Source organism: Dendropsophus ebraccatus, chromosome 5 (genome assembly GCF_027789765.1).
Source record: "Dendropsophus ebraccatus isolate aDenEbr1 chromosome 5, aDenEbr1.pat, whole genome shotgun sequence".
In the NCBI taxonomy this organism is placed as follows: domain Eukaryota; kingdom Metazoa; phylum Chordata; class Amphibia; order Anura; family Hylidae; genus Dendropsophus; species Dendropsophus ebraccatus.
The window spans coordinates 55,851,333-55,865,543 of record NC_091458.1 but is presented as its reverse complement, the minus strand read 5'-3'; the positions used below and the strand labels follow the sequence as shown (position 1 = coordinate 55,865,543).

Here is a 14,211-nt window from a genome sequence, read left to right as displayed (position 1 = left end):
ATCACTTCTTTATTAATTGGAAACATACTGAAACATTCATACTTTTCTTCTAAATGAAATTTTTTTATTCTCTTATCTTTATGAAGACTATTGAAGAGAATTGTAGGCATGCTCTGTGACAAATGCCGAGATCTCAGGCACATATGCAAGAGGGCCCACTAAACCTATATACAGGATATATATCCACATGTAGAAACTACACGCTTAGGGGGAGATTTATCAAACATGGTGTAAAGTGAAACTGGCTCAGTTGCCCCTAGCAACCAATCAGATTCCACCTTTCATTCCTCACAGACTCTTTGGAAAATGATAGGTGGAATCTGATTGGTTGCTAGGGGCAACTGAGCCAGTTTCACTTTACACCATGTTTGATAAATCTCCCCCTTAGTGTCCTGCCTCGGTCAATCATTGGCTGGGCCGGCATTTCTCAGCCAAGTCATGAAATCACCACTACAGAAGACTGGCAGGGGGCTGTAGGTGGTGTGCCTGCGGCTGTCGGGGAACGGGGTTGGTTAAATTTGACTTTTTTATTATGGTCCCACCCCACCTTGCCAACACTAAATTTTTACATTTCGGCCAGAGTTCTGGTACCTGTCAATGAGAAAAAAATTTGACATTTTGCAAAAAAGTGCCTTTCAATAATAAAAACTTTTGACATGTCAGAGAGACATATCAAATGTGTTAATCAGTCAGGTTCTGAGTGTTCAGACCCTAAACAATCAGTAGAACCTTGAGAAACCTAGATGGCCCCATAGGCTTGCATTGGCTTGCATCTATTAAACAGAGGACGGAGGGAACACGTTAAGCCCCTCTCTGACATATTTTTTTTTGTCAATGTCAGTGCCCATTTAAGTTCTATTATTACGTACTAAGACTACTTACTACACTCCTAATAACAGCTATATGTCATACTACCCATAAATCAGTATATGAACATACCATATTAGACCATAAAGGGAGTATTATTTGATATATGAATTCACAAGGGAAATTATTTTGGCTTAATTAAAATTCGTCAACTAAGATAAGGGTTTTAGGTTCCCTAAATTTCCTGTTTTAGACCCAAGTATTTCCATCTATATGGCCGTTTGCGTCTTTAGATATGGTAGTCATTTTACTCATACATCCCCAGGGAAAAATTCCTACTTGTCAGCAAATTCAAGACATAAAACAGAGTAAGGGTTTGCTCTGCTCTACTTGTGCTGATATCACCGTTTCAACATTGTAGAAATACTTGTGAGCTATTTTGTAACTTTTAGATGATCCTTTATAACATATTTTATGTTGCATGTTACTCTTTAGTAATCCTAGAAAGATGCATTCTGCAGATGATGAACTGGCTCTAAAATTCAGTTATAAAAACAGCCGAGATATAATAATAGGTGGAGTTGTTATGAAAAAAAAAAAAAATTCCACATGAACGCAGTAGGCAGGCCTGATATAACTGGGTGGCTGAGGGGATCAACATCAGGGATTAGTACCAGGGTATGAGGTTAAAGATAGGGGAAGGGATAGACAGGGCCCGGGAGAGATTTGGTAGAAGATGGCTACTTGAGAGAGTAGCCCAGGAGCAGGTGGGAGGAACTGGCAATTTCTGCTGTGTATTCCGGTCTGGTAACAGCCTTCCACCCACTCCTTTTTTTTTCCTCTGAGGTTTAGAGGGGTAATATGTGCATTATTGACCCTTGTCACAGCAACTTGCAGAGAAGAGGCCAGGGGTGACACTTAGGCTGCATTCACACGTTCAGTGTTTGTCATACTCCGTGATTGTGGCCTCCTAGCTACCTCTGTGATCCGTGCAAAACGTCCGCGTTGTCATCCGTTTTGCATCCGTATCCGTGTTTTTCACTGATCTGTTTAAAGCATTTTAAAGGGATAGTGCGGCGGTAAACAATTATTCACAGAATAACACACATTACAAAGTTATACAACTTTGTAATGTATGTTATGTCTGTGAATCGCCCCCTTCCCTGTATCCCACCACCCCCACCCGTGTACCCGGAAGTGTGGTGCGCTATACATACCTGTCACGTGCCGACTCGTCTCCGATCTTCAGTCTGCGATGCCGTCTTCGGACGGCCCGGCCGAATCCCTCCGACCGTCCTGAGCCGCCCTCTGCCGCGTCATCGGCTGCTCAGCCGCGATTGGCTGAGCATAACTGTGCTCAGCCAATCGTGGCTGAGCAGCCGATGACGCGGCAGAGGGCGGCCGGCACTCAGGACGCTCGGAGGGATTCGGGCCGGGCCGTCCGAAGACGACATCACAGACTGAAGATCGGAGACGAGTCAGCACGTGACAGGTATGTATAGCGCACCACACTTCCGGGTACACGTGCCGGGGTGGGGGGACACAGGGAAGGGGGCCATTCACAGACATAACATACATTACAAAGTTGTATAACTTTGTAATGTGTGTTATTCTGTGAATAATTGTTTACCGCCGCACTACCCCTTTAAATTACATTGATTACATCACATCCGTGTTATTCACAGATGAACACGGATGTCACATCCATGTACATCCGTGAATAACACGGATCTCATTGATTCCTATGGGGAATCAGTTCAGTGCTTCTAATCCAAGTTATGACAGGTCCTATTTTTAAACAGAACGGATTAGAGAACCGTGAAAACACTGAACATGTGAATAGCCCAATCCGAAGCAATAGGCTATAAATTTGTCCGTGTGCACGGATCCGTGCGTACGGACAACTTCACGGAACGTGTGAATGCAGCCTACTGAGGTGACTTTGGGACCCATTTGCGTTGTAGAGCATCTTCCAGGAAACAAATTTGAGGATAACTTTTAGGTTCTTGCTAAGGTTGAGGCTTCTATTTGGAGCCTGATAGCGTAAATTGGTGTAAATTTATTAAGAGACACAGTCAGGGGCATAGCTAATGTCTCTTGGGCCCTGATGCAAGAGGTCAACTTGGCCCCCCCCCTTCCTCAACCAACCAATGCTCTATCTATCTATCTATCTATCTATCTATCTATCTATCTATCTATCTATCTATCTCAAGACTGATATTACCAATAATACCAGTATATGAGAAATATCACCATGCATATTACTGCCATACTGTTACTAACCAAATCCTGTATATTGAGACCAATGTTGCCAATAATACCAGTATATAGGAAGAAAATATTACTGCCACACCACAACCACCATATTGTTACTGACTAGATCCTGAATACTAAAATCCAATAAAACACATTACCAGATAACAAGTAAAAAATAACACCACCACATACTGACTAATACCACCACATACTGACTAACACCACCACATACTGACTAATGTCACCACATACTGACTAACACCACCGCTGCTACTGACCAACACCACCACTACTGAATAACACCACCACATACTGACTAACACCACCGCTGCTACTGACTAACACCAACACATACTGACTAACACCACCGCTGCTACTGAATAACATCCACTGTACACAGATCACTATCACCTCATCCAGTCATATAGAGGTAGCCTCAGCTCTACACAGGTCCTGTACACAATACATTACAGTGCAGTTACATCAGGTGACTCACATGGGACGTCTTCTCTGATCGGAGTTCTCCCCTTTTCATATTCTTCTCCATCCGTCCTGGGCCGTTATGAGAACTTCTCCAAGCCACGAATCCACAGAATCTGCCAGACAGACATGTTAGGCTCCTCACTTTGTCACTATCCTCATCTCTCTACACACTGCACATCTGTATTAACCCCTTTACACCCTCATTTAGTGGGTAGGCTGACTCTATGTGACCCCCTTATAGTATATGCCCCCCTCTGTGGTCCACTATAGTACATGCCCTATTGCATACACTCCCCATGTAGTCCCCCAATGTTTCCCCCTTATAGATGGCCCCTTATAGATGCCCCTTATAATGGCCCCCATATAAATGGCCCCCATGTAACCCCCTTATAATGTCCCCCATTGTAATCCCCCTTTATAGATGGCCCCCATTTTAATCCCCCTTTATAGATGGCCCCCATTGTAATCCCCCTTTATAGATGGGTCCCATTGTAATCCCCCTTTATGATTCCCATTATAATGGCCCCCAGTCTGTGCAAAAAAAACCCCGCAAACAAACACACAACTCACCTGACAACTCGCTCCCCCGCCGTGTCCCTCTCCTCCTCAGTCTGTCTGTCGGCTGCCGCGCGGCTCCCGGCTCCATGTCTGTCCCGTCCCCGGCCGCACACGCACCATAGAGCTTTGTGCGGATGGTACTTCCGGCACAGAGGTCACTGCGCCAGAAGTACAATTCCCGGCGTACACAGAGCTCTATGGTGCGTATGCGGCCAGGGACAGGACAGACATGGAGCTGGGAGATGCGAGCCGCGCGGCAGCCGGGGGCCCGGCCCAGTCTCCCTCTTGTGACCGCAAGCAAAACCCTTCTTGCGGTCACAAGAGGGAATCGGAGGGGGGCAGTGCAGTGGCAAGGGGGGGGGGGGGTCGCGGGGCCCCCCTTGGTAGCAGCCCGGTCGCATCAGCGGTAGCTACGCCACTGGACACACGCCTCTTAGTCAAATAAACTGATGCTAGAAAGTTATACAGACTGATAAATTACTTGTGTAAAAAAAAACCTCAAGCCTTCCAGTACTTATCAGCTGCTGTATGACAGCATGACAGAGTGCTCCCTGCTGCCACCTCTGCCTGTGTCAGGAACTGTCCAGAGCAGGAAAGGTTTGTTATGGGGATTTGCTGCTGCTCTGGAGAGTTCCTGACACAGACAGAGGTGGCAGCAGAGAGCACTATGTCAGGCTGAAAAGAATACACTACTTCCTGCAGGATATACAGCAGCTAATAAGTACAGAAAGGCTTAATGTTTTTTTTTCTTTTTCTTTTTAAATGTATTAGACTTTTCTCTCCAGAGTACCCCTTTAGGGACTTGAGATATTATATATTTACCTGATGTAAATTACCAGTTATTTCTACATGGGTTATGTCATCTCATAATTAGTCCCCCTCCTCCGTTGCTTTGCGGATAGTAAAATAAATGGTCACATATGCCTTGTATGTATGCAGTATCATTTGGAGGTAAATCCAGGAATATATAGTAATGTCATTTAAATGCTTGGTTATTGGTCCTGCAGGAATAGCTCGGAGAACAGAACTGAATTAATTGGTGGCAAATGTGCATGGGAATAGGGAAAATTTCTTATTTGAATAATACAGCTTTTCATCCTCCCTCCTGCTGTCACCAAATGGCGCTTTCACAGACAAAGTCGACACAATCTCACATCTAGTGACAGTTGGGCAGCGTAGAGTTACACAGCAGTGCACATGGCATCTGAAGTACTTGTTAGTATGGCCCCTCACACTGATACAGACCGCAGCAGCCCTGTGCCTGATCAGGTATTCTACCTGCTTACATATTATACCACTTACCACAATAATAACTGGTGTAATACAATCGTTCACTATTTTTTCTTTCAGAGTCAAGCAGAGGCACATTATAAAGGGAATCGACATGCTCGAAGAGTTAAAGGGATTGAGAATGCCAAAACCCGGCAGAAAGATGGAGTCCAAGATGGAGATAGAAACACACCCATGATCAGCCCTGTGCCCAGCGCCAGCGAGAGTGATACAGACAGCAAAGGTGACTGAGATGTAACACCACATCTTCTTTCTATCTTTGTCTATGCCAGAACATGTTGTTATCATTAGATTTACCTGCCAGAGACAATCAGACTGCAAACATTGTCCAAGCATCTCATCCTGAAAGCATTTACCCAACATGCTTGGACAACCTCCAAGTGCAGCAAGGTTGACTGCTTTCCCATTTTCAGATTCACCATGCTCTATATCTATGCAAATGTTAGACAAGTTTCTGTGCCAGCAATGTCCACTGGGATATAACTTTACAGTTTAGAACAGAGAAGTAGCTAATCTTCCAGTTGGCCGCCTTGTTAGTAACCCCCGGTTGCCCAGCTTCATATCAATTTTATACCTGAGGCCACGATGAGGCTGATAATCAAATCCTGTTTGAAGATCTAGGATCGTGATGATCAGATAGGATTTAGTGACCAGTAGACTACCCATCTGTTATTTAGTGTAGTGACGTGTTAATGGGGTATTCGCATCAGGATGGGATATAAATGTGGGTCCCACCTCTCAGGCTCCAGAGGTCATCTGAAAGTCAAAAAAAGCCAGGGTGATAGTTTATGCAGATTGTATAACTCCAACTGGCTATAATGGGAGTTGTATAAACAGCGCAGCAGCTGCAACTACCAATTAAGTCATGGGGGGTCATCTAAGCTGTGTAAAACAGCCACCATGGCTGCTTTCAGCTTCACGACTACCTCTGGTGTCTATAAGAGGATAGGGGAACCCTCATTCTAGGGACAGGTCCAGAGGTGGATCATATTCATATAAAGGGGTGTTCCAGTCTCGTAAAGATCACTTTATGATTATAGAGGGTCTGACCTCTGGAACACTCACAGGGCCAGAGAGCTAATTCAGCTAATTCTTTGCACATGAACAGTGCTTGCCATCTGGCTGTGCAAAGATATGCAGCCAACCCCATTTGCTTGAATGGTGCAGTGCTGCAGATCACCTGCACAGTGGGTGGCCAAGGCTTCACTGTGCAAAGAATAACTGAGAAGAAGATCTAGCACTGAGTCAGCGCTGAGACTCCCTGAGGCTTCCAACCTCACAGTTATGTGCACACATGATTCCCAGACAGACATGCACAAAGACTTAAAGTGTCACTGTCATTATAACTTCCAAAATCTAAATCAGCAGTAGATGCGAAATAAAGCAAATTTGCAATTTACATTCATTATTTATGAAAAAAAAAAAAACAGACTAAACACAGGAATTCCGGCCAGTACAGAGTCCTGGCTCAATGTGTCCATCAATCACATGACTGGCTTCTCTCTGTGAGCGCTCAGATGGCCTGGGAATCACAGGACTTCCTGTTTTCTGACTGTTTCAGAAAACAGGAAGTGCCGTGTTTTCCATGATAACTAAAAAAGAAAAAAATAATGAATGTAAACTGAAAACTTGCTTTACATCACATCTACTGTTGATTTCGATTTTGAAAGTTATAACGACAGTGACACTTTAATGCAGTAGGAGCCCATATACTGTATGGCATTCGGTTGCACTGAAACAGAAACACAGTTCAGTATCATATCAAATCTTTGGATAATTTGTAGCAACCTAATGGCAGTCTTTAGGGATCTTATTTTAGGGTGTGAGACATTTAGTTGATTTGCATCTGGGGAGGATGTAGAATTGTGCCAAAGTACACTGAGGTTTACTAATTATACTGTAAGACGCAAAGTCTTTCCATGAGAGCCTGAGGAGCATTAACCCCTTGCTTCCCAGAACTTATGAGTTGGCATCAGGTAACTAAACTTTGAACTCACATTACCTCTGCTGTCTTGCCTTCTTTCTATAGTGCATCCTGGTGCTGTCTCTTCCTCAGCTTACATCATATAGACAAATTATACTAAAACCAGACAGTTTTTTTTTCCATTGCTGCATGGTTCGGTTCTGCAGCATGGGCACTGTTCTGCAGCATGGGAACTGCTCTACTGCATGGGCACAGTTCTGCAGCGTGGCACTATTCTGCAGCATGGGCACTGTTCTGCAGTATGGGCACTGTTCTGCAGCATGGCACTGTTCTGCAGCATGGACATGGTTTTGCAACATGGCACTATTCTGCAGCATGGGCACTGTTCTGCAGTATGGGCACTGTTCTGCAGTATGGGCACTGTTCTGCAGCATGGGCACTGTTCTACAGCATGGGCACTATTCTGCAGCATGGGCACTATTCTGCAGCATGGCACTATTCTGCAGCATGTGCACTGTTCTGCAGCATGGGCACTGTTCTGCAGTATGGGCACAGTTCTGCAGCATGGGCACTGTTCTGCAGCATGGGCACTGTTCTGCAACATGGCACTATTCTGCAGCATGGGCACTGTTCTGCAGTATGGGCACTGTTCTGCAGCATGGCACTGTTTTGCAGCATGGCACTGTTCTACAGTATGGGCACTGTTCTGCAGCATGGGCACTGTCCTACAGCATGGCACTGTTCTGCAGTATGGGCACTGTTCTGCAGCATGGGCACTGTTCTGCAGCATGGCACTGTTCTACAGTATGGGCACTGTTCTGCAGCATGGCACTGTTCTGCAGCATGGGCACTGTTCTACAGTATGGGCACTGTTCTGCAGCATGGCACTGTTCTACAGCATGGCACTATTCTGCAGCAGCAAGCTTTGGGGTGCTGTGTCTTCTGACATATGTCTATCATAGCTGGTTGCAATTCTTTGCCTCAGTTTGAGCTGTGGGACCAAACCAGATGGGCTAGACTTAATTGCTTACCTCCATACACCCCTGACCCTGTCACTTTTCACCAGTTTTCCCTTTTTAGACCACTTTACAAGACCTACCATTTTGGAAACTATAACATTAAAATCTTTACACCATTTCTCATACTTCCAGCATATCAGTTTTAAGGCAGTGTTCGCACATTGCAGTACTTTTGCAGTATTGCCATATCAGTGTAAACACTGCAGTACCATGACAGTACTGCAGTGAAACTGCAATGTGTGTGAACACAGCCTAAGTACTGACTTGCTGCCTTATACATCTTACCCATTGTAATGAGATTATCAATATTATTCGTTTTGCCTGTCAGTAAATGTTATGGCTGATTTCCTATGTAAGCTCTGTAGCACAGAATGTGGAGTCATCCTTTTTCTAATGCTGTTAGATGATACTGTGTAGATCAGCGGTTCTCAATGTCTATACAGTTCAATATGTCGGATCATATGGGAGGCTTTTCCATCATACGTACCACTCCTCTTACATGAGGGCTTATTGTTTTAGCAGACAGTCAGGGGAAGAAGTGGCTTCAAAGATTGTCTGTGGCACTGGAGAACCTGGCGTGCTCCAGGCTTTACATTGACAAGCCATTGATTTAAATGGATAAAGTGTAATGATTGATTTTCCCTGCAGTGGGCCGGAGGGGAACTAAACACTTGATGACGGAATCAGAAATTGTAGCTCATTGGTGTGGGTCCTGAGAGCAGGAATCTATGTTAAGCGTACTGTTAGGGGACCCTTTGAAAACCACTATTATGTGTACCTCTAAGACCCATCAGTCTTTTATAGGGATACAGAGCATACATTTTTGGTTAATTACAACTTAACACTTCTGCTGCAAACTAATAAAATTATATATATATTTATTTATTTATACAGAAAAATATTCTGCTATATTAAAGGAAATTAAAGAAAATCTGTCAGCTGCAATTTATGCAATTCCAAACTGCTGATGCTGATAGAGAGCTGCTAGGTCAAGGAGACATCTGGTAACTTTCAAATACCTGTTTGTGCTTCCCTGTGTAAAGTATCAAAGATGCTTTCCCAAGCTCCTGGAATGCCCCTTTCTCCCTCTCCCATTTTTATCTCTGATTGGATGACAGCTAGAATCCCAAACAAATTTAGGAATGGGAAGGGGAAGGAGCAACACTTTAGGAGCTTGGGAAAACCTTTTTGATACTTTGCACAGTATTCTTGTGATCTTTAAACTGATAGCACAAATATATACATATCTGTGCTGTCAGTTTCATTGACTGCACGAATAATACAAGGGTTGTTCGTGCAGCCCAGGCGGCTAAATCCGCTGTGGATCTCTTGCCTGTTAGTCTGTATGAGAATACATACTCGCTGAGGGATTGACATCCCACTGCGAGTATATAAGTGACAGTCCCACTAACTCCCACCAGCTGGAGCATACTGTACCTGCTCCATGCTCCCGGCGTGTGGACATCCCGCTCAACCAATCAGTGCACTGCCCTGCCGCACACAGAGGGGGCGCAGCCCCTGCGCGCATAACGTTTAGCATATTTCTGCCGGAGTTGGCGTAGGCTTCATTGAGTGCACACACAGTGAGGCTCCGGTGCGTACAGGATTTATGTAGAGACATTGTGCTTTTACATATATCCGGCAAGCCTCTGTGCTGCGGGGACAGTTTTAAGAATAGTACTAAAAACGACGGACTTGATAATTGTCCACCTTAGTGTTTTTGTAGTGGGTAACCTTAGAATATACTGTAGATAGCTGTTTGGGATTGGGTTTATCACTAGAGATGAGCGTAACTCGAGAATGCTCGGGTCTGTTCGAACCTGAGCATTCTTGAGTTGCACTCATCTCCATTCATCACTATGCTAGCCATGAGTTGTATATAAACCACATCTTTACTTTCTTACATATGTAATAAACAATAGAAAACAGAAACTGACTGTACATTTGATAGATTAAAAAAGATTCTAAGCCTTACATGTCATCAACTCTAAATAGCAAATCAAATCCTTCATTTCCTGGCCCCGATGGGGATCTATCATTCTGACATCTGCTCATATGAGAAGTCTCCTTCACCTGAGACACATCACTATGTTACAGTATCTTTCCTTTGACAAGCTGATAATAGCTATAACCTATCTAGGTTATTCGAGATACAAAGCAAAGCCATACATGCATTTTCTAGTAATCGCTCCTGTTTTTCTCCACGTTTTAGAAATTAATTTCCTGTAGAGGTTCTAGCATTAGGCACTTCCAGCCAAAACTCATTCAGATTTGCTGTCAAGTGTTTGAATTTGGCACTTGGTCCTTTGTGCCGGAGCTACAGCCAAATGTTGATGGTGCCTGGTTATGACATAATCCTCACCTAATATAAACCTAGCATGGTGGGTTTCCTTAAAGGGGAACTCCACATAAGGAAAACTTGTTTTCTATTAAAAGTACACTAAACTTTATATAGATGTGTCTATACAATGTATTACCATATCTGTACAGTTCTGCCACACTGGTAGCTGATTGACATCCAGGAAGTGAGGAAAAATACACTCTGTACATAATATAATATGGGATAAAATCCTTGCTGTAAGGCTCAACTTCAAAGATAAAAGATGCTTGATCATAATATGTGCGTGGAGATGAAAAGAAAAAAATATTCAAAAAGTTTACTTTATTCCAATATCAGCGTTACAGGTAGAGAATACAGCGTACTGTGTGCTGTGTGGGTGGGACCACAATGAAATGATAAAGTACTGCAAATAATTCAGTAACACAATGAAATTGCAATGTGTGAACACAGCCTAGATGTTCTGCAACAGATTTGGTTGGGGAATGGGCAGGGTGGGGGACTGTGATGAACAGCTGAAGGAAAGCATTGCACTCTGGAACAAGTACTGCATTCTGGGAAGTGCTCAACCAGGAAGTACAGAAACACAATACAGAAAAAACCCCAAAACAAATAGATTTTCGTTAGTTTCCAAACTGGGAAAGACAGGTAAGTAATGCTATATGCTTCGGCAGAAGTTTCATTTTTTTTAACCTTTGCCTGGAGTTCCCCTTTAAGTATAATGGACCTTCAGATTAAAACTTTTCCTGTGGGTCATCAGGTTCCAATAGAGATTGCTGTAGACAACTGATAGGGAAAGATACCTTTACTATATCAGAGACACTGTTCTTACTTCTATCAGGTTTCTGACTTTGCTTTAAAATGATCCTGACTTATCAATTGAGTCTAATTCCTACAATCTGTTCTGGGCTGTGAGGTGCACTGATATGTTTAGCTTTGGCTTCAAGACCACAGGAAAGGCGTATGCCAAAGCCCAAAAGACTAAAATGTGTAATTATTCCTCCAGCTGTGGCCACTTATCGTATGTTGGATAAATTCCCTGAGATACATATCCACCAAAAAGCATTACACCCCTCTTTCCAAGTCCTTTATCCCCCGAAGCAAAAGGAACACGTCCCTCAGCGCCCTCACTCTACTTTAACCGAACATATGCATCACATTACGTCTAATTGTCTGTGATGGGGTTTGTCTCTCTTTATAAGATCTTAATGCATCATACAAAGTCAAGCCCCAAGTTAAACTAGATTGTGTTAGGGTAAGTCTCACATTGCAGTCAACGTGTGACCCCGATGCAGTTAAAAAAAAACGCATAGACGTGTTGTTCCATGCAGTTTTTGAATGAACTGTTCTTTTATGCAAGCTGTTTGACTGCAAAATCATGTGACCATAGAGTTCATTTAATAATGGTCACAAGAATTTGTAAGAAAACTTTTATTTACCATTCAATTAGGAAATTTCACAGGACACCATGGCCACATCTCAGCTGCCCCTTTTTCACTATGTGACCCTCTTAACAGTTATGGGTTAATCCAATATATACCCAGCTATAGTGGCACCCGAGTATATGTTCTACTTTTATCAAGGACATGGATATATTATGTCATGATAGAAAATAATGAAATACTTGTCTCATACTTGTGTGAATAGTGTAGATATAGTTGCGTGCCGCCGAGTCCATGTCCTTTCCAAAGAGTTTTATGACATTTACTCTAAATGAGGCCTGCCAAGAGCTCCAGACTTGCTCAGCAACATTCCCTCTGACGGTCAATAAGCAAAAGACCATAAAACATTTTATTGCTAAGGAATAATTCTTCCATTTTGCCCTTAAAATAAACTACAATACTTTAGAGAATTGCTGGAGCTAGAAGTGATGTACATGTGTTTCTAGATCCCTTTGTGTGTATCAGGTCATATTCCTGCATTATATTCTCACACAATACATCGCCCACCGTTGGGAGCAGATACTAGTAAATTGCTGATTTATAACAATCCAATTTAATGTTGACTAGGGAATACCTGGCCTCCACATCTTCCAGTTCTCAGCTCTTGGCATCTTATAGTCAGGATAGCCCCATATTTATTCCAAGGAGTTCTATTGTATTATTTTTTGCTCTTTTACTATTTCACACTCTCAGTTAATATTAGACTCTATTATGTATGTGTATCTGTGCTGAGATCCTTCCCAAACTATATGTATTATTGTATTATATATCTATAATTTATATCAAAATTATATACGCCTTATTGTTAACTATGGCACCAGTACTTCTATGTATCGGATTCCTAAAGTTTGGCCCTTTCATCGGCAAAAAGATGCAGCCAAGTTGTGTTGTTTACATGATAGGAACAGTGTGGGCTGCATATCCTTCCTATTGATATCGCTGTAGTGTAAGGACTAGACCTGGCTGCCAACAAGGACAGGATCCATATGCAATCAATGTGGCTTTGTCTTTGGTTTCATTGGCTATAAATTTTTTTACATATTTGAAGTCCACATGGAGACAGACACAAACCACTACGCAAACAACCCCCGCAACCCCGGTAACTTACCACAGTGCACGGTGACCAGACGTAGCACCTCACGCACGCAGCCGACCAGGAACAGGGCTGCCACGTGACCTCGGTCAGGGAACCCGGCGGTAGGTGGGGATGCCGGGGAGCGCGGGCGGCAAGATGTGTAGTGACTGCTGCTGTCATTTTAGCTACGTTAAACTTAGCTAAAATGACAGCAGTGAATATCTTGCCGCCCTTTAGAAGAGATTATTGGGACCTGTGTTATACATTTAGGATGGCTGTCCTCAAGATTAGTTGTGGCAAACCATATATATATACTGTATATATATATTTTATTTTTTTTAATTTTTTTTTAGAGTGTTAAACACAAACCCAAACTATGCCCCAAGAAGGTGCTCCTGGAAACAAAGCCACACCTAACACAAGTTCTGTCCCCCTGCCAAAAAAACTTGATACACATCATAGAACGATACATAGAGCTTTGTGGAACTATTTATTTGGTACTTGGTGCCTCACATTACAATAAAACTAAGGGTCGGAGCTGTTTTCCTGTCATGACTCTAGTATACGGTTTAAGTTTACAGGGGGTGTACTCTCAGTTTCCAACCCTCTGGTAAAATGAACAGCCACATGTCTGGCCGTGCCATAAAATAGACATGCAAAAGAATTACTGTATTCTCTATGAAGGTTAGGGAGATTGTTCAGAACTAATCCATATAAAACTTTGTATTTATGTACCAATGTATGACCGGAGCTTGTGGCACACAGCTTTTGGAGACCCATTTTTTCATATTACAGTCAATTTATTGCCTGACTGTGGTTCTGATGACCCACACTGACAGATGTCAATTTACCTCATCAGAAATGCAGTCAGACCAATACACAAAAACACAAGCGTCAAGGCTACATCCGCAACAAAAGATATAGTTGTATGTACAGGATGCTAAAGAAAGCTGCAAAAATCTTTTCTCCGTAAATAAAGCCTTTATAAGCCTTTCTTTTTATCTTATTTTCACCACTGC

The 14,211-nt window shown here is 43.0% G+C and overlaps 1 protein-coding gene and 1 long non-coding RNA gene across 9 annotated transcripts in view; one reads left to right on the top strand and one right to left on the bottom strand.

Annotated features, from left to right (window-relative positions):
- The window catches only part of ZNF385A (zinc finger protein 385A), a 151,854-nt gene that overhangs the window by 123,084 nt on the left and 14,559 nt on the right, over positions 1-14,211 (top strand). For 5 of the 6 annotated variants that reach the window (XM_069970240.1, XM_069970239.1, XM_069970241.1 and 2 more), the window contains one exon: positions 5,455-5,617. In XM_069970240.1, the coding sequence (XP_069826341.1) occupies positions 5,455-5,617 (163 nt within the window). Of the gene's footprint in view, positions 1-5,310; positions 5,374-5,454; positions 5,618-14,211 lie in introns of those variants that run through there. The other variant, XM_069970244.1, reaches the window with a different exon arrangement.
- LOC138792614 (uncharacterized) overlaps positions 1-14,211 on the bottom strand; it is a 47,706-nt gene that overhangs the window by 33,230 nt on the left and 265 nt on the right. The window contains exon 1 of one of the 3 annotated variants that reach the window (XR_011363163.1): positions 13,226-13,278. The exons of 1 other annotated variant lie outside the window; for it this stretch is intronic. This is a non-coding gene — a long non-coding RNA (uncharacterized lncRNA). Of the gene's footprint in view, positions 1-4,926; positions 5,252-13,225; positions 13,279-14,211 lie in introns of those variants that run through there. One more of the 3 variants, XR_011363162.1, reaches the window with a different exon arrangement.